At 42.2% G+C, this 27,322-nt stretch overlaps 1 protein-coding gene across 1 annotated transcript in view; it reads left to right on the top strand.

The window, feature by feature from the left end:
• The first annotated feature begins 13,047 nt into the window (after positions 1-13,047).
• il34 (interleukin 34) overlaps positions 13,048-27,322 on the top strand; it is a 65,674-nt gene continuing 51,399 nt past the window's right edge. Inside the window, exon 1 of the mRNA XM_087995620.1 lies at positions 13,048-13,359. Coding sequence (XP_087851746.1) covers positions 13,048-13,359 — 312 coding nt within the window. The remainder of the gene's footprint in view (positions 13,360-27,322) is intronic.

Here is a 27,322-nt window from a genome sequence, read left to right as displayed (position 1 = left end):
AAAGTCATCGCATTCTAGCTTGTGGTTTTGCCTTTTGATCCTCAGAGACTATTCCTTTTCACCCATGTTTTCCAACTTTATATCTTTTGCAGAATTGTCTATCTTATTTGAGAATAGATATGTGTAGGGATTTAAAAAGGATATAGCTGAATTCTGCATGTTAACTATTAATAACCCATTTTGCCATTTGTTAAAAGAATATGTTTGTTTAAGAAAAATTTTGTTTTTTTGTTTATTGATTAATTCTAGCATGAGTTTCTCTTTTCTCAGACAGCAGTCAAAGTTAGGCAAATTAACCATCTTCATGATTCATTTGGTCATTTATGTATTTGTGATACATCATGGAAAAGTGGGGTTTGATTTCCAGTGCACCATTCTCATCTGGGTCATGGAAACAGACACACAAACATATGGGCATGTGCCAACCAACATCTGAGGGAAGGGATAAAAGTTGTATACTTGGGAGGACGATGATGTAAGTCACAGGCCTGTGAAATTCTAGCATCATCCTCTCTGATTGCAGATGATAATGGAGAAACGGAAAGGTTAACTATAGCTGAATTCATAATCCTTGAATTGCAAAAGGTGGAATGAACACCCATGAAAGGAGTCATTCAGGGGTTTAATGGTCAACTTGGAAGTATTGACATCCATGAAGGAGGAAGTCCTTGCCATTGAAACAATACCCATAGGACAGGCAGTTGCTGATGGTGAGACTGGTGTACAGCAGAGGATGATTTCTCTCAAGCACTCCCTCCTCCAGTGCAAGTCGATGCACCTCAGTTAGGCCTCAGGCAAGTTTAGAATGGTAGCACAGGGCGAGCATTACTGCACATTTGAGCAGGAATGGGTGATAGAGGTTTTGAAAGCTACATGAGAGGAGATGGGACTATGAGAAAGTTATCTAAAAGCACCTCCCAATTGCCTAATTAATTCCTCTAATTGCCTGCTTGCCAATGGCAAAGTTGTGACCATACCCCCATCTGCCCAAAACCTATGGCTGCTGCCCAAAGCAAAATAGCACAGAGGTGGCTAAAAATTGGGCAATTGGCCCACCATGCTGCAGCCTAAACTGCCAATTCACCCAGCCTCTAACTCACCTCTATCTCTGTGGCAAAATCCAGCCCTCAGACACAAACACATACAGGTACACACAAATGCACATATACGTATGTAGGGAAAAAGTGAGGTCTGCAGATGCTGGAGATCAGAGCTGAAAATGTTTCGGGCATAAGCCCTTCTTCAGGAAACTACATGAAGAAAGGCTTATGCCCGAAACGTCGATTCTCCTGTTCCCTGGATGCTGCCTGACCTGCTGCGCTGTTCCAGCAACACATTTTCAGCATATACGTATGTACACAAACACATGCCAACTTCTGCACATGTATACCCTTAAATAAACTGCTCTGCTGAATTTGAAATCTTCATCCACTGATTGGCTTGTGTAAAAGGAAGTCCTGTCTCTAAGAGCTGTTGGCCAATCAAATGGCCAGTTGCTCTGTGGACCCAGTGACCACTGCTGGGAACATAACGAATCCCTTGAGGAGAGGAGAAGAAGGAGGAGGAGAGGAAGAGGGAGGAAGAGAGAGAGAGAGAGAGAGAGAGAGGAGAAGGAGAGGAAAGGAGAGGAGAGGGGAGTCAGGTTGGCAGATCCTGTTCAGTGTAGGGATACTCAAAATGTTGTTAGGGATAGTTCTAGGATTTTAAAGGAATGGTGGTATATTTCCAAGTCAGGATGGAGAGTGGGTTGGAGGGGATCTTGCAGATTTTGATGCTCCCTTTCTAGATGAAGTGGCTGTGGCTTTGGAAGGTGCTGTCTGAGGAGCCTTAGTGAACTTTTATGGTGCATCTTGTATATATACACACTGCTTATAGTGAATGTTTATGGATAGTAGGGGTGTACCAGGCTCTAACTTTACTGTTCCATAATTCCATAAACTTTACTGTCTAATGCTACTTTGTCTACTCTATTTATTTCTCTGAACATGTTTCTAACATTCACGTAACTGGACTTCAAACTTGTGCCTAGCACTCTGTATTTCTCTCTTCTTTATTAATTTGACCCACACTGTTTATTTATGGCCTGTGAGAGCAACTCTATAACATTATCTCAAGATTGCTCCTCGGTCCACAATGTGGGAACAATGTGGGAAGGTGGTGGAATCCTAGGTGAGATCTCTGATTGACATAGAAATGGAGGAGGCCCTAACGCCATTTCCCCACCACCAGTGGCAGGTTAAATGTTTTGTATTGACCGTTACTGGCATGGGAAAACTCCAAGGCAAAATGAAGGCATTGTATTGGCATCAATCAGCAAAATTGCAATGAAGTGTAGAGGCACATGGATTAGCACTGGGAAGGGCACCTGGCAACAGTACCAAATTTTACAACAAACCCTCCCCATCCCCCGTTGTGGTGGGAAAGGGTATAAAATTTTGGTCAACATACATAAAATGAAATACAATTAATTAATGGATGATTTCAACTCGGATGCACATTGGCCAAGCAAACTATCAAGTGTCAGAATGATAGTGAATTTCTTTGCTTAGTTCAGAGTGCTTTCTGCAAAAACTGGTCCCACTGCCAACACAGGGATGTCACATTAAATAAGTATTTGTTGCTGGAGGATTTGAGCTAATAGGGAGAGGCTGAACAGGCTAGGGTTGTTTTCCCTGGAGTGTCGGAGGTTATAGAGATTTACAAAATTGAGGGGCATGGATAGGGTAAATAGGCAAAGTCTTTTCTCTGGGGTCAGGGAGTCCAGAACTAGAGGGCATAGGTTTAGGGTGAGAGGGGAAAGATATAAAAGAGACCTACGGTGCAACTTTTTCACACAGAGGGTGGTACGTGTATGGAATGAGCTGCCAGAGGAAGTGGTGGAGGCTGGTATAATTGCAACATTTAAGAGGCATTTGGATGGGTATATGAATAGGAAGGGTTTGGAGGGATATGGGCTGGGTGCTGGCAGGTAGGACTAGATTGGGTTGGGATATCTGGTCGGCGTAGATGGGTTGGAGCAAAGAATCTGTTTCAATGCTGAACATCTCTATGATTCTATTGGGTGATTATCCAGATTCAGTAACAGCCAAATAATGAAGGGTCATTTCTCTAATACTGACCAATATGACTGTAAAAAGAACAGCGAATGTTGGAAATCATGTTCCAAACAAGGGTCACTAGATACAAAATGTTAGCTCTGCTTTCTATCCACTGATGCTGCCAGACCTGCTGAGTTTTCCCAGCAATTTCTGTTTTTGTCACCAAAATGATTGTGTTCAAGACAGGCCCCAATTTTCATTCCAGCCCATATGCACAGAATTGGGAGAAATCTCTGCTCCGCAACTTCAACATATAAAAGTGGCCACGCTCTCATTTTTGGTCCACAGGGCAGAATGGCTTGGTAGTGGGACCAGGTGGTTCAGAATGGCTGCTGCATCCCAAGATATGCTGGGCTGAAACCTGCAAAGTACCTCTGGCACTTTATACAAATGTAAATGAGATTAAACCATAACCATTCCTATTGCTCTCACACCCTCATTTTGCATACCCCATTCATGCCAACCCATACCTCTGTACTATACCCAGGACTCCTCCTACACCCTTGCCAATTTACATTGATCTATCGTAACCATATGCTCTTAAACCCCCTTAGGCAGAATAAATTTCACAGCCCTTAATAAACTCTATGCTAGCTCAGTGCCAACTCATACCCACCAACCTTTATCCTTCCCTCTCCAAGGCAACTCATCTATTACTTCAGGAGGAAAACTAATGATGGATTGTGCCATTCCTGGAGAAACACAAAATCATTCAAGCATTACAACACTGAAATATGTTCAACTAGCTCCTGTATAAACAAACTTTTCACTTGAACATTGACAGATGTTAGAATATAGAAATTATGAGTCAATTTTCTCTCCTCTCATATACTTTCAATGCTCAAAATACACAGAGGTGCCAGACAAATTTACCTCCAAAAGTGGCCAAATTGCCCTGGAAAGTTCAATTCCTGGGTGATAACTCTGAGAAAAGTGAAGCCTTTGACTGGATCAGTTAGAATTGCAAAGAGATGCTCATCCAATCACAGTCTAGTTCCCTCCTGTGTTTACTGCAAATAGGTTCACTAAAGAGTCTATCAGCAGTAAATGCAGAGGACAGGTAACTTATGATTGGAGAAGGAGTGAATGACTAAGTGACTAAATCTGTTGAGGTCAGAACAGGGCTAAAGGTAAGAAGGCTTCAGCATGCAGGAACCGAGGAAGCAACAAGGTCAAGTGCGACCACCAAGTCTAGATGTAGTGTGGGCAAATTGCAGGATGTGAAGCTGGTGAGACTGGGAAATGAAGCTGGGATCTGGAAATGAAGTGCATGTACAAACAGAGAGGTGCTACATTGGGGATAGTGCAGTTTTAAACCTTTTAACAAAAGAATAGAGTATAGCATGACTGCTACTACTGAGGCGAAATTTCTTCAAACAGAGAATGATGAGCTTCTGGAATTCTCTGAATGGTTGAGGCCAAAACATTGACTGTTTTCAAGAAGGAGTTGAGATATAGTTCCTGGATCTAAAAGGATCAAAGCATATATGGATAAGCATATGAACTCAGCTGGATGATCAGCAGTGCTCATGTTGAATGGGTGAGAAGATGTGAAGGACCAAGTGGCCTACGCTTCTTCCTTGTTTCTTTGTCATAAAATAAGAATTGTTCCAGGAATTAGCGACTTAGAGTCATAGATATGTACAGCATGGAAACAGACCCTTCGGTCCAATCCTTCCATGCTGACCAGATATCCAAACCCAATCTAGTCCCACCTGCCAGCACCCAGCCCATATCCCTCCAAACCCTTCCTATTCATATACCCATCCAAATGCCTCTTAAATGTTGCAATTGTACCAGCCTCCACCAATTCCTCTGGCAGCTCATTCCATACATGTACCACATCTGTGTGAAAACGTTGCCCCTTAGGTCTCTTTTATATCTTTCCCCTCGCACCCTAAATCTATGCCCTCTAGTTCATGTCTCCCAAACCACAGAGAAAAGACTTTGCCTATTTACCCTATCCATGCCCCTCATAATTATGTAAACCTCTATAAGGTCATCCCTCAGTCTCTGATGCTCCAGGGAAAACAGCCCCAGCCTGTTCAGCCTCTGGCAACATCCTTGTAAATCTTTTCTGAACCCTTTCAAGTTTCACAACATCTTTCCGATAGGAAGGAGACCAGAATTGCATGCAATATTGGAGAAGTCAGGAATATTCACTTTAGAGAAAAGGAGGTTGAGAGAAAGGTTTTAATAGAGATGTTCAAAATCATGTAGGATCTTAACAGATTAAATGATAAGAAATTCTTCCCATTAGGAGAAGAGCCAAGAACCAGAGGATGCTAGTTAAAGGTGACTGGCAAACGAACCAAAATTGACATGCGGGATGTTTTTTTAAACTCAGCAAATGGTAGCATCTGTTGTGCCCTTCCTGAGTTATGATGGTTCAAATGGGATTTGGTCAGATGTCCAAAGAGGAAAGAGGAACAATTTGTGACTACAAGAAAGGGCAATGGAGTGGAACTAGTTGAATTACTGTTTCAGAGAATCAATATAAACATGACAGATTCAGTGACCCTTTGTTTGCCCTTTAGCCATTCTATGATAGTATTATACACCGGCATAGTTCTGAAGAAGTGCTATCCTACCAGAGGTATTAAATGTCTACAAATTACTTCCAAATATTGACTGGGAATACTATAGTTCAAGTTCTTCAGATGGGTCAGTTTTTGTCCAACGTGTGCAGGAGGGTTTCCTGACACGGTATGTAGACAGGCTGACAAGGGGCGAGGCCACATTAGATCTGGTACAGAGTAATGAACCAGATGTTAGATTTGGAGGTACTTTGGTGATAATGACCACAATTCAGTTATGTTTACTTTAGTGATGGAAAGGGATAGGTATATACTGCGGGGCAAAAGTTATAGTTGGGGGGGAAAGGCAATTACGATGCAATTAGGCAAGATTTAGGATGCCTAGGATGGGGAAGGAAACTGCAGGGGATGGGCACAATTGAAAGTGGAGCTTATCCGAGGAACAGATACTGTTGATCCTTGATGAGTATGTATCTGTCAGGCAGGGAGGAGGTTGTCAAGCATGGGAGCCATAAGGAAATTGAATCTCGTGTGAAGGGGAAGAAGAAGGCTTATGTTAGGATGAGATGTGATGGCTCAGGAAAGGTACTTGAGAGTTACAAGTTAGCCAGGAAAGACCTAGGAAGAGCCAGGAGGGGACATGAGAAGTAGTTGGCAGATAGGATCAAGGAAAACCTTAAGGCTTTCTATAGGTATATTAGGAATAAAATAAACTAGAGTAAGATTAAGGCCAATCAAGCATAGTAGTGGGAAGTTGTGTGTGGAGTCAGAGGAGATGGGGAAGTACTAAATGAATACTTTTTGTCAGTATTCACACTAGAAAAAGACAATGTTATGGAGAAGAATACTGAGATACAAGATACTAGACTAGATGGGATTGAGGTGCATAAGGAAAAGGTGTTAGAAATTCTGGAAAGTGTGAAAATAGATAAGTCCCTTGGGCCAGATGGGATTTATCCTAGGATACTCTGGGAAGCCAGGGAGGAGATTGCAGAGCCTTTAGCTTTGATCTTTATGTCGTCATTGTCTACAGGAATAGTGCCAGAAGACTGGAGGATAGCAAATGTTGTCCCCTTGTTCAAGAAGAGGAGCAGAGAAATTATACACGTGTTAGCCCTACTTCGGTTGTGGGGGTAAAGTGTTGGAAAGGATTATAAGAGATAGGATTTATAATCATCTAGAAATGAATAGGTTGATTAGGGATAGTCAACATGATTTTGCGTCATGAACCTTAATGAGTTCTTTGAGGAGGTGACCAATCAGGTGGATGAGGATAAAGCAGTTGCTGTGGTGTCTATGGATTTCAGTAAGGTGTTTAATAAGGTTCCTCATACTGGGCTATTGCACAAGATACGGAGGCATTTGATTGAGGGTGATTTAGCGATTTGGATCAGAAATTGGCTAGCCAAAAGAAGACAGAGGGTGGTGGTTGATGGGAAATATTCATCCTGGAATTCAGTTACTAGTGGGGTACTAATTTTAGGTCCACTGTTATTTGTCATTTTTATAAATGACCTGGATGAGGGCATAGAAGGATGGGTTAGTAAATTTGCGGATGACACTAAGTTTGGGTAGAGTTGTGGATAGTGACAAAGGATGTTGTTGGTTACAAAGAGACATAGATAAACCGCAGAGCTGGGCTGAGAGGTGGCAAATGGAGTCTAATGTGGAAAAATGTTAGGTGATTCACTTTGGAAGGAGTAACAGGAATGTAAAGTACTGGGCGAACGGTAAGATTCTTGGTAGTGTAGATGAGCAGACAGATCTCGGTGTCCAGGTACACAGATCCTTGAAAGTTGCCATCCAAGTTGATAGGGTTGTTAAGAAGGCATACAGTGTGTTAGCTTTTATTAGTTGAGGGATTGAGTTTCGGAACCATGAGATCATGCTGCAGCTGTAAAAAACTCTGGCGTGGTCACTTTTGGAGTATTGCATACAGTTTTGGTCACCATTATAGGAAGGATGTGGAAGCTTTGGAAAGGGTTCAGAGGAGATTTATTAGGATGTTGCCTGGTATGAGGGATGGTCTTACGAGGAAAGGCTGATGGACTTGAGGCTGTTTTCATTAGAGAGAAGGTTGAAAGGTGATTTAATTGAGACATATAAGATAATCAGAGAGTTAGATAAGGTGGACAGTGACAGCCCTTTTCCTCAGATGATGATGGCTAGCATGAATGGAAAAGGCTTTCAATTGATGGTTGATAGATATAGGACAGATGTCAGAGGTAGTTCCTTTATTCAGAGAGTAGTAGGGGCATGGAACACATTGCCTGCAACAGTAGTAGACTCACCGACTTTAAGGGTATTTAAATGGTCATTGGATAGGCACATGGACGAGAATGGAATAGTGCAGATTCGATGGGCTTCAGATTGGTTCCGTAGGTCAACACAACAGTGAGGAGTGAAGGGCTTGTACTGCGCTGTAATGTTCTATGTTCTATAAACTGAGGGCCCTTGAGGAAGTTAAAAGATCCCGTGGCACTATCTGAAGAAAAGCAAGGAACTTCTCCCTGATGTCCTGGTCAACTCAACCATCAGAAAAAGAATATATTATCTGTCATTACCTCATTGCTGTTGATGGGAGCTTGCTGTACACAGACTGACTCTTACAACAATGGCAAGAATTCAAAAGTACCTCATTAGTCAGCATACCACTTTGGAAGATCCTAAGGTCGTGAAAGTTTCTTTTACAGAGACACATGCTTAATTTTTGGAATGAGGGAGAAGGATAACCTGAGGAAGAAGCAGACCTGACAAGCCCGGCTCCCAAATCTTATTCCCACATGGACGACATTGGCCAGAAGGGGGACAACTCAACGCAAGGACAGTGAGCTCTCGGGGCTCTGGACTACAATTCCCGGCGTCCCGTGCGGCAGCGCATGCCCAGTAGCCCCGGGGATGGTATTAGTGGGATGCACGTGACCAGGAGAGCAGTGAGCGCTGTAACCTGCAACTCCAGCAGAGCAGACCAGATAAAAAGTGACGGCCCCAGGAGCAAGAGCGCTGTCCAGTAATCTCTGCAGCTTAAAACAGCTTGCAAAGTGATGCAGGCACGCTGTGCACCGGAGTTGCAAAACTGAAGTCTGATAAACATTCTTTTTCAAAGTCAACAAGTTATTTGAACGAAAGAATAAGGACAGCATCGTTGGATGGAGCACTTTTTTGAAATGGTTCGCAACCTGATTAGGTACAATCGCACAGTACGGCGTGATTCTTTTGTTTTTATTTATGCAGTCGGGACTTCTAAGTTGCATGTCAGAGCAATATCAAACCAGAGGGAAAACAGGGCTTTTTTTTCCCAGTGGGGCAGGATAACTTGAAAAAATGTACTTTCGTCTCCTATCCGTTTATTATGGGAGTCTGTGCAGTTTAAAAAGACACCACCTGAAAAACTTTGGAAAATATTGTTCCAAAGAGTTTTGGATTTCCATTTTATCTTTGAAACCTAATTCAACCATCCCGCGTCACTGTTCTTTCCAAATCAGAAATTTCTACTTAAGACGAAACAAAATGCGCTGTTACTTTTTTGCATCAAGTTGGTTCCAGCGAGATAATTAAAAATTCTGGAACATGGAATGACGGAATATGTGAAAGAGAGTCAGTGGTTCCTCAGCAGACTTGGAAAGTTTGATTTATTGTTTCAGGATCATTGTCACTGATTTTTCTCAGCCCTATCCGGTTCTGAGGTGCATGTTTCAAATTACATATTTGTAGTGACTTGGCATCTTAATTCAGAAAGTGATGAGACGGGTTTACCTGCATTAAACTTCCGCAGCGTGGCAGTGTCGTGCCTCAGGCGAGGACAGAGCGGAAAGTGTACAGTACTGTAGCAGCTATCCCCACCTTTAAAGAGCGGGGCAATCAGTTTACTGTACTTAGTTAGCCCTTCCCCAGATGCTGCCAAGCTAGACAAACCACTGCCATTTCACAATCTCCTTATGAATGCCAAAGCTGAGAAATGCCTTTTTTTCAATCTGACTTTGCCTATATATTTTGGATCAATACAATAAATTGACTGTTTACTGCTTGGCGTGTGGTGAGTCTATAACTATATCAAAACACAATATTGAAGACAGAAGATAATCCAAGCATGTTCTAGATTTTTGAAAAATTCCATATTTTAACTTTTATTACAGCAAGGCAACAACATGTTCAGCTTATGATGTATTGAAAATTGATGTTTGTTAAGTAACCTTTTTTCTTCCCCTAAAGCTGGTTTGCTTCATGGTAACTTTGGCTCAGGAGTGGCACTCTTGACAGCTGGGTCAGACAGTTGTGGGTTTTAACCCAACTTTTACAGACAGGAAGCTGCCCAAATTTATCCTTGAATTGAAGCAATTCAGACAGATTGTCCAGTCATTTATTTCTTTGCTGATTGTAGAGTATGGCTGTGTGCAAATTGGCTTTCATGTTTCCTAATAACAAATAGTTAGCATTTCAGTAGTGAATTGGCTAGGACAGGGGAGGCATGGTGGTTCAGTGGTTAGAACTGCTGCCTCACAGTGCCAGGGAGCCAAGTACAATTACACCCTTAGGCAATTATCTGTGTGGGGGTTGTACATTCTCCCCAATCCGGATGTGTTTCCTCTCCGTGCTCTAGTTTTCTCCAATAGTCCAAAGGTGTGCAGATTAGGTGGATTAGCCATGCTAAATTGACCATAGTGACCAGGGATGAGCAGGTTAGGTGGGTTAGCCATGGAATGTGTGGAGTTACAGTGACTGGGTAGGTCTGGGTGGAGTACTATTTGGAGGAGTGGTGTGGTCTTAATGGGCTGGATGGCTTGCTTCAATGGTGTAGGGATTCTATTCTATGCTATAACCTCTAAAAGCTGCTAGAACAGTTCTAACACATTCCATTTATTTCAACAAAAGGGATATTTTCATAATTTAATTCAACTGAGAATTCCTTAAATAGATACTTTTGTAGCAATTGCAAGAGTATTTATAAATGTGATTTGTTCATAATTTCCATGTAATATGCTTAAACAGTCAGCATTCAATAATAAATTTCATTCTTGGATATGCTTTTGAAGTTTAATCCAGAACTAAATTGCAAATGTTGCAATCTTGTTCAAAATTAGTGTGAAGATAAGCCCAGAGATCATAAGGGGTAGCAAATTTAAAACCGAGCTGAGAAGAAACTATTTCTGCCAAAGCTTTGTCAAATCTGTGGAATTTGCTAACCCAAAGTGGATGCTGGGATAGTGAGTAATTTCAAAGAGGAGTTCGACAGATTTTTAATTGGTAATGGGTTGAAGGGATATGGGGAGAAGGCAGGAAAATGAGGGTGAGGAGCATATCAGCCATGATGGAATGGCAGAGCAGACTTGATGGACCGAATGACCTAATTCTGCTCCAATATCTTAAGAACTTGTATTCAATTATAAGCCATTAATTTAACCCTGGTGGTGAGAAGGGACAAATTTAGAGAAATGTAACATGGATTTGTTCAAATTGTGTTTAACCAACTTAACTGAGGTTTTTGAAGAGATAAGGGTTGATGAGGGTCATCTGCTTGATGTGGTGTATATGGACTTCCAAAGGAGTTTGCTAAAGTGCTACATAACCAGCTTGTTTGAAAAATTAAAGTCCCTTAAGTAAATAGCAAACATGGATTATGCAGTTGTCTAAGTAACAGGAATTAGATAGCAGTGGTGACAACTTGTTTTGGGACTGGAGTAAGGTTTATAATGGGGTTCATAGTCAGTACTAAGTCCCCAGATTTAGGATTCTTTCTTGATCTACATTAATGACACAGATTTTTAGTGAATTTGGACATTTGCAAAATTTTACAAACTTGGCAGATTGTGATCAATGCAGAGGATTGACTTCAAGAGACTATCGATAAGGTGGAGGAATGGGCAGACAAATTTTTAGATTAGATTACAGTGTGGAAACAGGCCCTTCGGCCCAACAAGTCCACACTGACCCGCCGAAGTGCAACCCACCCCTACCACAACATTTACCCCTTACCTAACACTACGGGCAATTTAGTATGGCCAATTCACCTGGCCCTGCACATCTTTGGACTGTGGGAGGAAACCGGAGCACCCGGAGGAAACCCACGCAGACACGGGGAGAACGTGCAAACTCCACACAGTCAGTCGCCTGAGGCGGGAAATGAACCCGGGTCTCTGGCGCTGTGAGGCAGCAGTGCTAACCACTATGCCACCGTGCCGCCCTTAATGGCAGATGAAATCTAACACAGTAAATATGAAGTCGTATAAAGATAAGTCACAACATGAAATAACAGGTATAATTTTGAGAGGGCTGTAGAGAATCATTCCCCCCTAGTCGTCCTATGATCTTATACCCCTTACCAATGATAATGTAAAGTAGTCACATTAACCATTTACAATAGTATCTTGGGGTTATGTATGGATGGAAGGGTGCTGGCTTTTGTGATCCAGTGGTAGTGTCTATATCACTTGGCCAGGAGGCTAATATTCAAGTCCCATCCGCTCCAAAGCTGTGTAATAACATCTCTGAAGAGATTAATTATACAATAGCTACAATCTCAACAGGTGCCATCCATTTAAGTTGAACCAGCTTCTGTTTGTAAAAGCTGAATTATGCCTGTTCATAAATTGTGATGAAGTGTTTAACATTTTTTTTTCAACGGTCATCTTTTAATCAAATTAAATCTATTTAATCTAATTTAATTTCCCAATATCCTCTAACAACCTCACCTCTTTGCCAACTTCATACATTCTTAATTAGTTATGTTTGAATTTCAGACTGTAGTTTTGGATTTATATCACTCTTAAACCAAAATCCACAACATTATAATTACTCTTCCTCAGAGAATCCTTTTCTATAAGATTATTAGCAGACCTATCTCATTGCACATGTTCTAAATTGCTGCAGTTGATTCCACAATACATTGCAGCAAACAATCTAAGATGCAAACTATGAACTGGTGCTTCGAGGTTCATTTATCAATTTTTATTTTTGTCCAGACTATAAGAAGGTAAATTTTCTCCACAGTTACTTCAATTTAATACATGTCCCTCTAAATATCTGATGTTAAACTGTCTAATAGTATCAGAGGCAAAAAAAACTTATCTTGAGAGCGTTGGGACCCTCCATTTTTGTTTTAACAGCAGCAATAGTGGGAACAATGACCGGTAGCTGACAGGAAGGTGAGTCATTGCTTTAAAAACTTATCTTGTGAATAGGTGGAGCGCACGCTGAGCAGGAGCGGAGATGGGACTGCTGAGTAGGTGAAGTAATATATTTGGGTAGTTGTTACCTGAAACACTACTTAGGTAGTGTCTCCCATCCATCCTCCTGTAACCAAAAAAAGGTCCTGTGCACTGGATTAATAAGGTAACTAGTTTTTCTTTATTCTTTACTTTTCTGCAGTCTCTTTGGGAATTTATAATAGTGGGAATGGCGGCTAGAGCAGTTGAATGTTCCTCCTGCAGAATGTGGGAAGTGTCCCTGTTGACTGCATCTGTGGGAAATGCATCCAATTCTATTTCCTCAAAAACCACATTAGGGAACGGGAGCTGGAATTGGATGAACTTTGGATTATTCGGGAGGTTGAGGGAGTTATTCAGAGGAGTTACAGGGAGGTAGTCACACCTCAGGTGCAAGAAAAGATGCATTATAGTCAGGCAACGGAAAGGGAACTGGCAGGCAGTGCAGGGAGCCCTGTGGCCATTCTCCTCAATAACAACTATATTATTTTGGATACTGTTGGAGGGGACAACTTACCACGGGTAAGCCATCGGGTAGAGGTTTCTGGCACGGAGTCTGTCCCTGTTGCTCAGAAGGGAAAGGGGAGATGAGCAGAGCATTCGTCATTGGGGACTCCATAGTTAGAGGGACAGAGAGGAGGTTCTGTGGGAACAAGAGATACACTCGGTTGGTGTGTTGCCTCCCAGATGCTAGGGTTCGTCAGGTTTTGGATCGTGTTTTCAGATCCTTGAGGGAGAGGGGGAGTGCAGCTCCAAGTTGTGGTCCACATTGGCACTAACGACATAGGTAGGAAAAGGGATAGGGATTTAAGGCAGAGATTCAGGGAGCTAGGGTGGAAGTTTAGTGCAAAATAAACAGTTGTTATCTCTGGTTTGTTGCCTGTGCCACGTGCTAGTGAGGCGAGGTTTATGTGGCTACAGGGATGGTGCAAGAGGGAGGGTTTCGGATACCTGGATAATTGGGGGCTCATTCTGGATTAGGTTGGACATCTACAACAGGATGCTCTACATCTGAACCAGAGTGGCACCAATATCTTGGGGGGAGAAATTTACTAATGCTCTTTGGGAGGGTTTAAACTAATTCAGCAGGGGGGAGGGAACCTAAATTGTAATTCTAGTGTCCGGGACATTGAGAATAATGAGTTCAGAAATGAGTTTCAAGGTCACAAGATTTCATTGGCAAGCAGGAGATGGTACGAAGTATGTCTACTTCAACGCCAAGAGCATCCGGAATAAGGTGGGTGAACCTGCAGCACGGCTTGGTATCTGGGACTTTGATAATGTGGCCATTTTGGAGACATGGATAGAGCAGGGACAGAAATGTTTGTTGCAGGTTCCAGAATTTAGATGTTGCAGTAAGAACAGAGAGAGATGGTAAAAGAGGGGGAGGTGTGGTATTATTATTAGTAGTAGTAGTAGTGGTAGTAGTGGTAGTAGTGGTAGTAGTGGTAGTAGTGGTAGTAGTAGTGGTAGTAGTAGTGGTAGTAGTAGTAGTAGTATTACAGTGGCAGAAAGGACGTTTGAGGACTTGTCTACTGAGGTAACATGGGCTGAGGTTAGAAACAGGAAAGGCGAGGTCACCCTGTTGAATTTGGTACTGGGTAATGAACTTGGCCAAGTGTAAGATTTGGAAGTAGGTGAGCACTTTGGTGATAGTGACCACAATTTGATTATGTTTACTTTAGTGATGGAAAGGTATATACCTCAGGGCAAGAGTTATAGCTGGGCGAAAGGCAATTATGTGATTAGACAAGATTTAGAATGTATAGAATGCGGAAGGAAACTGCAAGGGCTGTGGAGCTTATTCAAGGAACAGCTACTGTGTCCTTGATAAGTATGTACCTGTCAGGCAGGAAGGAAGTAGTCGAGCGAGGGAGCCGTGGTTTACTAAAGTTTTTAAGGTTGGGTTGTGATATCTGGTCAGCATGGATGAGTTGGACAAGAGGGTCTGTTTCTATGCTGTACATCTCTATGGCTCTAAGTTGAAACTCTCTTCAAGAGTAAGAAGAAAGCCTATGTTAGGATGAGACACGAAGGCTCCGTTAGGACACTTCAGAGTTACAAGTTAGCCAGGAAAGACCTAAAGAGAGACCTAAGAAGAACCAGGAGGGAACATGAGAAGTTGTTGGCAGATAGAATCAAGGAAAATCCTAAATAAATAAACCCTAAAGGTATATTAAAAAAAAATGACTAGAGAAAGATTAGGGCCAATCAAGGATAGTAGTGGGAAGTTGTGTGTGGAGTCCAAGGAGAGAGGGGAAGTGCTAAATGAATATTTTCTGTCAGTAATCACACTAGAAAAAGACAATGTTGTCGAGGGAGAATACTGACATACAGGCTACTAGACGAGATGCAATCGAGGTTCACAAGGAGGAGGTGTTGGCAATTCTGGAAAATGTGAAAATAGATAAGTCCCTGGGCTGGATAGAATTTATCCTAAGATTCTCTGGGAAGCCAGATATAGGACAGCTTAGCGAGTTTTGAGAAGATTTGTAGCTCAGGTTGAGGTTCTGGATGTAGGTTTGCTTGCTGAGCTGGAAGGTTCATTTCCAGATGTTTCGTCACCCTACTAGGTAACATCTTCAGTGGGCCTCTGGGTGAAGCACTGTTGATTCCTGTGTTCTATTTATGTTTTGGGTTTCTTTGGACTGATGTCATTTCCTGTGGTGATGTCATTTCCTGTTCTTTCTCAGGGGATGGTAGATCGGGTCTAACTCGATGTGTTTGTTGATAGAGTTTCGGTTGGAATGCCATGCTTCCAGGAATTCTCGTGTGTGTCTCTGTTTGGCTTGTCCTAGGATGGATGTGCTGTCCTTCCTTATCTGTATGTAAGGATACTAATGAGAGAGGGTCATGTCGTTTTGTGGCTAGTTGATGGTCATGTATCCTGGTTGCTAGTTTTCTGCCTGTTTGTCCAATGTAATGTTTGTTACAGTTCTTGCACAGTACTTTGTAAATTACACTAGTTTTGCTTGTTGTCTGTATAGGGTCTTTCAAGTTCATTAGCTGCTGTTTTAGTGTGTTGGTGGGTTTGTGGGCTATCATGATGCCAAGGGGTCTGAGTAGCTTGGCAGTCATTTCCGAGATGTCTTTGGTGTAGGGGAGAGTGGCTACATTTTATGGATGTGTTTTGTCTGCTTGTTTGGGTTTTGTCTCAGCAACAAACCCAAACAAGCAGACAAAACACATCCATAAAACGAAGCCACTCTCCTCTACATCAAAGATGTCTCTGAAATGACTGCCAGACTACTCAGACCCCTTGGCATCATGGTAGCCCGCAAACCCACCAACACACTAAAACAGCAGCTAATGAACTTGAAAGATCCTATACAGACAACAAGCAAAACTAATGTCATTTACAAAATACCGTGCAAGACCTATAACAAACAGGACAGCTGTCAGAGGTAGTTTCTTTACTCAGTAGTTGGGGCATGGAATGCATTTCCTGTAACAGTAGCAGACTCGTCAACTTCAAGGGCATTTAAACAATCATTGGATAAACATATGGATGAAAATGGAATAGTGTAGGTTAGATGGGCTTCAGATTGGTTCCACAGGTCAGTGCAAGGGCTGAGGGCCTGTACTGCAATGTAATGTTCTATGTTCTAAATATCCCACCCTTTCCAAATTCCGACTACATTAATTCAACATCTGATCTAACATCCCATCTCACTTGAAGTTGTAACCTTCCCTTTTTAACAACAGGCTAGCATACCTTCTTTCCCATTCACTTGTGCAGCCACGAGTGGCACTTAATGCCATGCATAGAGTGTGTGCTGTGAGTTTGGCAGGCAGAGGGGAAAGAATGTGGGGATATATAATGGAGCACAAAGGCAGAGACCCCTGTTGCTTTCCTGACTACCCCTGACAGGATCAAGTATGTGGAGGACAGCAATCTCACCCAGAGGCCAATTATAGCCCTCCAGTGGGGCTATTAGGGTCTTATCCTGCCACTGCTGGTATTCAACTGACTATGGACATGGATCTACAGGTATGCCTGTGGTTTTGTTGGGGGAGTCCCTTTTCCCCTATATTGAGTCCAATAGCGACTTCCACTGGTGTGAAGGAAGCCTCTAGAAATTTCCCTGCATTTGATAATGACCCCCACAATCCCTTCCCCACAGTGGAGGGGCCTCCTTAATTGGCCCTGAGGTCCTGCTCCACTCACCTTCCAAGGGCTGTCTTCAGCCAGGTTCCACTACAGTACCAGCAGTGACTAATGCTCTCAATGCTGCCAGACTTGGGTTAGCCAGCAGCTTTCAGGGGAGTGCAATAACCAGCCTGCACCAATTAACCCAGCTGGGAATTGTCTCCTTAGGAGCCATTAACTCTGTGGGCTGCCTGATCTGTACTTATTCCTGATGGAGCCTTGTGAAAAGGTGGCTGTGAGAGACGGTCACTGGGGCTCCAACTGACAGACAGGCCACTGCCATGACCTTAATTCTACCTCTTCCACCTCCCCCCCCCCCCCCCCCCCTTCATTCTACCCACTGGATCGAATTCTTTCTACTCAATTTGGACCACTCATTCATCTATCTTGCGAGCAGGTACTTCCTGTATTCTGATTAGCACCTTTAACCGATTTAAGAATTCTTCCCTAATGTTGCCTTGATTGATAATGTCTTATAACACTATGAAGTACTCTGTCTCTTCTTGACACAACCTATTTTATTTTATTCCAATCACTATGGCTTTTTGTGTTCAGATTATAGATGTCTTTCTCTGAATTCCCCCCCCCCCTTTCTCTTCAAGTTAATTCCTCCCTGAGTTTATTCCATTTATCAGCCTAGTTTAAATAGTGTCCGTCTTAAATCAATTGCTTATCAATTAAATGCCGAAACGCAAGAGCGCTCTAACCACATGCCTTTAGCCTCTGAGCCAGATTGTTTGCAGGCTCGAGATGACTTATCCAAGAGTTGCTCAACAGCAATTAGAATTGATAGTTCTGTGAGATGCGTCCATACATTTGCAGAAGAATGTCTTGTTGTGCTTTTTGTTTTTACATTAATGCTAATTGATAATAGTTTGTTAGATAAGGGTATGAAACTTTATGGGACCAAGGAAGATAGATGGAGTTGAGATTTGGATCAACCATGACATCATTTGAATGACAGAACAGACTTGAGGGGCTGAATGGTCTACCCCTGATCCCACACTAGCTCTGACGCTTGTGATGAATGGTGTTCCATGGACAACAAATTATTTCCTGAAAGCACAAAAATGGTGGCCTGTTGTAGTGTTGGTGTAAAAAGTGATACCTTTCGACAATGCATTTACAATAATTTGGTGAATAACAGCTGCCCTTTTTGTTTGTACAATTGAGTTGAGGCCATAATCAAACCAAAGAGTCTTACTGAATGGCAGAGCAGGCTTAAGGGGCTCTGCAGCCCACTGCTCAAAGAACAAAGAAAATTACAGCTCCGGAAAAGGTCCTCTGGTCTTCCAAGTCTAAGCCAATCCAAATTATCTATCTAAACCTGTCACCTATTTTACAAGGATCCGTATCCGTCAGCTCCCTGCCCATTCACATATCTGTCTAGGTACATCTGAAGTGATGTTATTGTGCCTGCCTCTATCACCTCCACTGGCAACGTGTTCCAGGCACCCACTACCCTCTGTAAAAGAACTTTCCATGCAAATTTACCTTAAACTTTCCCCTCTCACCTTGAACTCATGAACCCTAGTAATTGAATCCCCCACTCTGGGGGGGGAGAAAGCTTCTTACTATCTCCACCATATCTAGACCTCTCGTGAGTTTGTAAACCTCAATCAGATCCCCTCTCAAACTTTGTCTTTCTAACAAAAATAATCCCAATGTATTCATTTTTTCTTCATAGCTAGTGTCCTCCATACTAGGCAACTTCATCAGTGAACCACCTCTGCACCTCCCTACCCCCACGCCCCCGCCCCCAAAACATCCACATCCTTTTGGTAATATGGTGACCAGAACTGTACACAGTATTCCAAGTGCGGCTGAACCAAAGTCCTATACAACTAAAACATGACTTGCCAACTCTTGTACTTAATACCCCGTCTGATAAGGAAAGCATGCCATATGGCTTCTTGACCACTCTATCAACCTGCGTTGCCACTTTCAGGGTACAATGGACCTGAACACCCAGATCTCTCTGTACATCAATTTTGCCTAGGGCTTTTCCACTTACTGTACAGTTTGCTGTAGAATTGGATCTTCTAAAATACATCACCTCACATTTGCCTGGATTGAACTTCATCTGCCATTTCTCCGCCTAACTTTCCAATCTATCTATATTCTGCTGCATTTTCTGACAGCCCCCTTTACTATCTGCTACTTCACCAATCTTACTGTCATTTGCAAACTTGCAAATCAGACCACCTATACACCCCTCCAGATCATTTGTGTATATCACAAACGACAGTAGTCTTAGCATGGATCCCTGTAGAACATGACTGGTCACAATTCTCCATTTTTGAGAAACTCCCTTCCATTACTACTCTCTAGTCCAGCCAGTTTTCTATCCATCTAGCTAGAACACCCCTGGACCCCATGCGACTTCACTTTCCCCATCAGCCTACCATGGGGAACCTTATGTACATGGACTTCAGTGAAGTGTTTGAAGAGATCTACAGTCCTTCCCTCATCAATCAACTTTGTCGCTTCCTCAGAATTCCAATAAGTTGGTAAGACATGACCTTCCCTGCACAAAACCATGCTGTCAATCACTGATAAGCCCATTTTCTTCCAAATGTAAATAGATTCTATCCCTCAATATCTAAGTAATTTCTTCATAAATTAATTCCTCTGAGCAACCTATACTTGTACAACATCATTACAGAAGACAAGTTGCTAGAGGTCTTAAAACTCATTAAGGTAGATAAATCACTTGGGCCTGATCAAGTGTATCCCAGAACATTGTGGAAGCTAAGGAAGACATTGCAGGGCCCCTTGCAGAGATATTTGTATCATCTATAGCCACAGGTGAGGTGCCAGAAGACTTCAGGGTTGCTAATGTTGCACCATTGTGTAAGAAATACTACAAGGAAAAGTCAAGGAGCTACAGACTGCTGAGTCTGATTAGTGGTGGTCCAGTTGTTGGAGGGGATTCTGAAAGATAGGATTTACATGCATTTGGAAAGGCAAGGACTAGAATGGTTTTGTGCATGGTAAATCTTGTCTCTCAAATTTGATTTGAGTTTTCTGACGGGGTTACCAAGAAGATTGAAAGCAGAGTGGTAGATATTGTCTACATAGACTTTGACAAGGTTCCACATGGTAGACTGGCTAGCAAAGTTAGATCACATGGTATCCAGGAAAAGATAGCCAATTGGATACAAAATTGACTCAATAATTGAAGATACTAGGTGATGGTAAAAGGCTATCATTTGGACTGGCAGCCTATGACCAGCAGCGTGTTGCAAGGATTGGTTCTGGGTCCACTGTTATTTGTCATTAATATCATGATATTCAATGTGAATATAGGAGGTATGGTTAGTAAGTTTGCAGATGACACCAAAATTGGTGATATAGTGGATTGTGAAGACCGTTATCTAAGAGTACAGTGAGATATTGATCAGCTGAGCCAGTGGGCTGAGGAATGCCAGTTTAACTTGGGTAAATGCGAGGTGTTCCATTTTGGAAAGGTTAAACCAGAGTAAGAATTACATCGTTAATGGTAGGGCCGTAGGGAGTGTTGCTGAACTGAGGGACCGAGGGGTTCAGGTCAATAGTCCCTTGAAAGTGGCTTTTCAGATAGTGATGAAGAAGGTGTTTGGTATGCTTGCCTACGTTGGTCATAGCACTGAGTATAGGAGTCGGGACTTCATTTTGCACTATACAAGGCATTGGTGAGGCCACTTTTAGAGTATTGCAAACAATTCTGGTTGCCATGCTATTGGAAGGATGTTATTAAACTAGAATGCATACAGAAAACATTTACAAGGATGTTGCTGGGACTGGACGGTTTGAGGTATAAGGAGAGGCTAGATAAGCTGGGACGTCTTTCCCATAAAGCATCAGAGGCTGAGGGATGACCTTGGAAATATTTATAAAGTCATGAGGGGTATGGATAAGGTGAGGGAGGGGGAGTCCAAAACTAGAAGTCATAGGTTTAAGGTGAGAGGGAAAAGATTTTAAAAGGGACTTTAGGGGCAACAACTTCAGAGGGTGGAAAGGTGGGTGCAATAACAACACTTAAAAATAATTTGGGCAGGTTCTTGAATAGGAAAGGTTTAGAGGGATAGGGGCCAAATGCAGGCAAATGGGACAAGTTCAGTTTAGGATACCCATTTCCATGCTGTATGACTCTACAGCTCATTCTTTTAATTATTTTTTTATTGAAAGCCCTCTTCATAGCCCATGTTATTCAATTTGCCAGAACACTGATCCTAAGCTAATTTAAGTGCAGCAATAGCTCCCTCTTTTCCTAGTAATATTTCCCATGAATTGAAACCCCTTCCTCCCTCATTGAAGCCCATATTGACACCTTATTTATCCAGTGTTATTTGCACATGATTTACTTAGTAATCCAGATATCGTTTGCTGTTCTTATTTTTATCTTGGGCTTTGTTTGCTCAAATGCTTTGCAAAGAACATAATTTTTCAGTTGCTGTATTGACCACGACGACTGAATAACCTTCATCCAACTGCAAGATATTCTCCAAGAGATGGTCTTAGCCTGGGCACAGTCTTTGTCTGGCTGCACAGTACAGGATCCATCTCCCTGACTATACTGTTTCTGAACAGCTGCACTTTCCCTTTCACTCCTCCCATTTGTATGGCCTCTTGGATGGCATTCAGTTTGCTCATTCGGAGGCTGTAAGGTCCTTTAACTGTTGATGTGGACAAAGGCTGATTCTTCTCCAGCATGGAACCTGGGTAATAGACAATAGATAATAGACAATAGGTGCAGAAGTACGCCATTCGGCCCTTCAAGCCAGCATGTCCATTCATTATGATCATGGCTGATCTTCCACAATCTGTATCCTGTTCCTGCCTTAACCGTTGATTCCACAATCTCTAAGAACTCTATTCATCTCTTGAAGGTATCCAGAGACTTGGCCACCACTGCCTTCTGGGGCAGAGCATTCCATGTATCCACCACTCTCTGGGTGAAGATGTTTCTCCTCAACTCTGTTCTAAATTGCCTACCCCTTATTTTTAAACTGTCCTCTGGTTGTGGACTCGCCCATCAGCGGAAACATGCTTCCTGCCTCCAGACTGTCCAATTCATTAATACTCTTATACGTGCAAGGTTTGTAGCTCAGGTTGAGGTTTAGGGTGTAGGTTTGCTCGCTGAGCTGTAGGTTTGACATCCAGACGTTTCATTACCTGGATAGGTAACATCATCAGTGGCGACCTCCAAGTGAAGCGAAGCTGTTGTCTCCTGCTTTCTATTTGTATCTTTCTCCTGGATGGGGTTCCTGGGGTTTGTGGTGATGTCATTTCCTGTTTGGTTTTTTTGAGTCGAAAAAAAGGACAATGGAGAACTACAAACCTGCGTATACAGAAAACTGACAAACCCTGACCAAATACTTAACTACACCAGCAACCATCCCAACACACACAAACAAAGCTGTATCAGAACACTATTCCAATGAGCCACCACACACTGCAGCACAGACAAACTTCAGAAAACAGCAGAGAACCACCTATACAATGTATTCAAGAAGAACGGATACTCAAAAAATACAGTGCACAGATTCCTCAAGAACAAACCACGACAAGCAGACCAAACACAGCCAAAAACCCTAACCATCTTACCTTACATCGAAGAAGTTTCAGAAATGACAGCCAGACTACTAAGACCCCTCGGAATCCTAGTAGCACACAAACCCACCAACGCACTCGAACAAAAACTAACAAACTTAAAAGACCCAGTACAACCCATGGACAAAACCTACGTCATCTACAAAATTCCATGCGAGGACTGCCACAAACACTACGTAGGACAAACAGGAAGAAAGTTAGCCACCAGGATACACGAACACCAGCTAGCCACAAAAAGACACGACCCTCTCTCCCTCGTAGCCCTACACATGGATGAAAAAAAACACCATTTCGACTGGGACAACACATCTATCCTGGGACAGGCTAAGCAAAGACATGCCAGAGAATTCCTAGAGGCCTGGCACTCTAACCACAACGCCATATACAAACACACAGATCTAGATGCCATCTATCAACCCCTCAGAAAACGAACAGGAAATGACATCACCACAAACCCCAGGAACCCCATCCAGGAGAAAGATATAAATAGAAAGCAGGAGACAACAGCTTCGCTTCACTTGGAGGTCGCCACTGATGATGTTACCTAGCCAGGTAGTGAAACGTCTGGATATCAAACCTACAGCTCAGCGAGCAAACCTACACCCTAAACTTTCTTATAAATCTCAATCAGATCCCCTGTCATCCTTCTAAACTCAAGTGTATACAAGCCCAGTGGCTCCAATCTTTCAACATATGATAGTCCTGCCATTCCAGGTTGCACATAACAACAGTCTGACCCTCAGACCATCTTGTCCTGAACATTAGGAAGACTTACTTTCACAATCTCATCCTTTTATGCCTTTTGCAAAAGCTGTAAGGGGCTACGTATTTTTCCTTTTTGGTCTATAAGCTATAATGGAAATCAGTCACTGCCATATAGTTGAAATATCAGAAGAATTTTCCGACTCGGAAAAATCAAATGGTGCTCAAGTTTTTAGTTGAGAAAGACAATATTGTTGGACACATTATTGAGTCAGAGTGGCACCAGATGTCTTTGAGTTAAGAGAATATGTACCTGATGACAGCCCTCAGATTTGTCAAACTGTCATTTACTATAGCCAGCACCATCCAGAGCCCACAAGCAGAAATCATCTCGCTCCCTTCCCCTTCATGTGAGAAAAGATTAAATAAAAACAAAACACTTAAATAAATAATTCTAATAGAAAAGACCTAGACCCATCTGATCCATTACCAAAATGATGAATGACCATCTCTCTATAGACAACAGCATGTCATCATTGCTAGAATCAATAGGAACTGAGACACACGCTCTCACACACACGCTGACCCTCCTTTGTGATTTGGATTTTTGATCTCCGGAATTTTGTTTTCCATATCTATATTCTTCCACCCATAATATTTGTCAAACCATCTCTTTTATCTGTCTTATATGTAAATGAGAATGTATTTGGTCATTTAAACTGATAATTTAAATTGCACCATACCAGATTAGTAATAGGAACATAAACAAGAGTAGACATTCAGCCCTTTGAGCCTGCCCCACCATTCAATGCGATCATGGCTGATCAAACACTTCACACCTTTTACTCACCCATCCCCATAACTTCTGAAGTGATTGGTGATCAGAAATCTATCAATCTCTACCTTAATCACACTCAAAGGCTGAACTTCCACAGTATTCTGTGGTAGACAATTCCAAAAGTTCACAACCCTGAGTTTAAAAAAAATTCTCCTAATGTCAAACTTAAGTGACATCCACCTTATTTTGAAATGATGCCTCCTGCAGACTTCCCAACCAGGGGAAACTTCTTACCTGCTCCTACCCTGTCTAACCATTTATGGAGAATGGTTTCAATGAGTTCACTTCTCATTCTATAAAACTCTAGGGAGTACAGACCCAGTTTGCCAATTTTTTTTCATAGGACTGTCCTAGCATCCAAGACCAAATCTGATAAATTTTTGTTGCATCCCTCTATGGTTATAGTATCCCTCTAAGTAATGGCACCTCTCCTGAGGTAAGGAGACTAGAACTGCATCCCAGTGCAGTCTAACCTCAAGCTCCAATACAATCAAAGCAAGACTTCACAACCTCTCTACTTAAATCCTCTTGTGATTAAGGCTAACATTCCATTAGCTTGCTGCACTTGCATGTTAATCTTCAGTCACTTATCAACAAGGCCACCCCTCTACATTTGGACTTTCTAATCTCATACAATTTAAAAAAATACTTTGCACATCTGTTTCTCCTATCAAAGTGAACGAAATAACATTATGTTTCATCTGCTTATTTCCTCAAATTGTCCAAATCCTCCCGAAGTCACTTAACATCTTGCTCACAATGCATATTTCCACTTAACTTTATCATCTGCAAATTTGAAAATATTACATTTATATCATTGATAACATGTGAACAGCTGGGGCCAAGTACTGATCCTTGCGGTACTCCAAGTCACATTTTCTGTTTTCTGTCTGTAGCCAAACATTGATCCATGCAGTATATTACCTCCTATCATGTGCTATAAATTTTCTAACACTCTCTCTTGTAGGGGACTTTACAAAGTGTCTTCTGAAAATCTAAGAATACTATGTTGAGCAGCTGTTCTTTATCAATTTTGTTTTAACATTATCAAATAAACTCCAAGTTCATTAAATGTAATTTCCCATTCACAAATCAATGCTGACTATGCTTAATCAGATTATGATCAACTAAGTGTCCATTATCCCATCCTTTATATTACATTCTAACATTTTCCCTATTGCTGATGTAAGGCTGATGGGCCTGTAGTTCCATATTTCCTCTGTTGCTGCCTTCTAAAATAGTGGGGTGACATCTGCTACCTTCCAATCTGCAGGAATCATTCCAGAATGTATGGAAATTTGGAAGACCATCTCTATAGCCACCTCCTTTAACACCCTGACTGTCAGGCTGCGGGATTTATCAACTTTCAGCCTCATTAATTACTCTGGTATAAATTTCTTGCTAATGTTGAATTCTTTCAACTCTCATTCCCCTTAGCCACTTGGAACTCTAGTTCTGAGGATTTCTTGTATCTTGCTCAGTGAAAACAGATCAAGGTAATTAATTACCATCTTTTTGCCTCCATTTCTCTATGCCCCATTATAAATTTGCCTGACTCTGCCTATAAAAATCCTGAAATAAAAAGCTGTTGCTAATGGCAAACACATAATCATGACCAATTCACAAAAGCCCGGCTGGTCCACTAACATCCTTTAGGGAAAGAAGCTGTTGTCCTTACCCGGTGTGGCCTACATGTAACTCCAGACCCCCAGCAATGCAGTTAACCCTCAACTGCCCGCTGAGCAATAGTGAAGGGATAACAAATGCTGACCTAGTCAATGATGCCCGAATCCCATGAACAATTAAAATACACTCCTCTGGCTTCTGTATTTTGAACAAATCTAGCCCATTTTAACTTTTACCATTTTTCCCTGATTTCTTATTGATGCAATACAACAATTATACATCTTGACCTTCCCTTTCACTCTCAGCTGAAGTTTTTCCAACATCCTACACTCCTCTGTGGCCTTGAACTTTCCCTTTAGATTTCTAATTCTTCCCTATACTTAAAAATTAACCCCGATCAGTAAACTCTTCCCCTTGACGCTCACCATCTGGCATTTTTATTCAAAGCCTTGTTCAGATCCCTGGTAATTCAATTCACCAGGATAATTTCAGCCTAGTTTAAATGGACCAAGAGCTTCCTCTTTTCACAGGTATTGGACCCCATGAATTGAAACCCCCATCTCCTACACCATTCATTGAACCGCATAATGAAATCTCATTTGTCTGATGCTATTTGCATATGATTTATAGTTGTCATAAAATATCTACTGTGTGAAAGCATCTATTTGGCCCATTGAGTCCTCTGAAGAGCATCCCACTCAGACCCATCCTGCTATCCTATCCCTGTAACTCTGCATTTCTTAATGGCTAATCTACCTAGCCTGCACATTCTTCGATACTATGAGCAATTTAGCACGGCCTACTCGCCTAATTTGCACATCTTTGAAATGTAGGAGAAAATCAGATTCACCTGGGGAGACAAGGGGAGAATATGCAAACTCCACACAGACAGTGACCCGAGGCTGGAAACAAACCCGAGTGCCAGCGTGAACCACGAAACCACTGTATCGCCCCAGATACTTTTGTGGTTCTGATTTTTAACTTGGGCTTTATCTACTCAAATAGAACAGAACTTCATTTCTCAGTCTAGCTATGGACCATGACAACTGAATATCCTCCTCCAACTGCAAAATCTTCTCCAGGAGTGAGATGTTCTTAGCCATGGGTAGTCTTTGTCTGGCTGCACAGTATAGTATCTATCCTACTGACTATACTGTTCCTGAACAGCCCCATTTTCCCTTTCACTCCTCCTATTATATGGCCTCTTATAAATGGATGCCATTGTCAGTTTGCTTATTCACAGAGGCAGAAAGGTCCTTGTAACAGTGGATGTGGGCAAAGGCTGATCCTCCTCCAGCATGGAACCTGGGAACCACTCTGACCCTCAATCACACCATCCTGATCATGAGGAAGACTTGTACCATCTCAACCTGGGCAGTGTTATTGCCTCCAGGATCAGTGTGACTAGGTAACTCCCCCTTTTTTCTGATGGCCCACAATGCTCACACATGAACTCCCAACTGAACAACTGAGTCCTTGACATTCTTAGTTTAGATGTGTTTGTCCAGGATTGGAATAGCTTCCACAGGCTACTGTATGCTGCGTTTGCTGCAGACCAGTCAGATAACTTGGCA

Source organism: Chiloscyllium plagiosum, unplaced genomic scaffold (genome assembly GCF_037043375.1).
Source record: "Chiloscyllium plagiosum isolate Xiang-an unplaced genomic scaffold, Cpla_swu_hap1 HiC_scaffold_17, whole genome shotgun sequence".
NCBI lineage: Eukaryota > Metazoa > Chordata > Chondrichthyes > Orectolobiformes > Hemiscylliidae > Chiloscyllium > Chiloscyllium plagiosum.
This window is presented reverse-complemented; position numbering and strand designations above follow the sequence as displayed.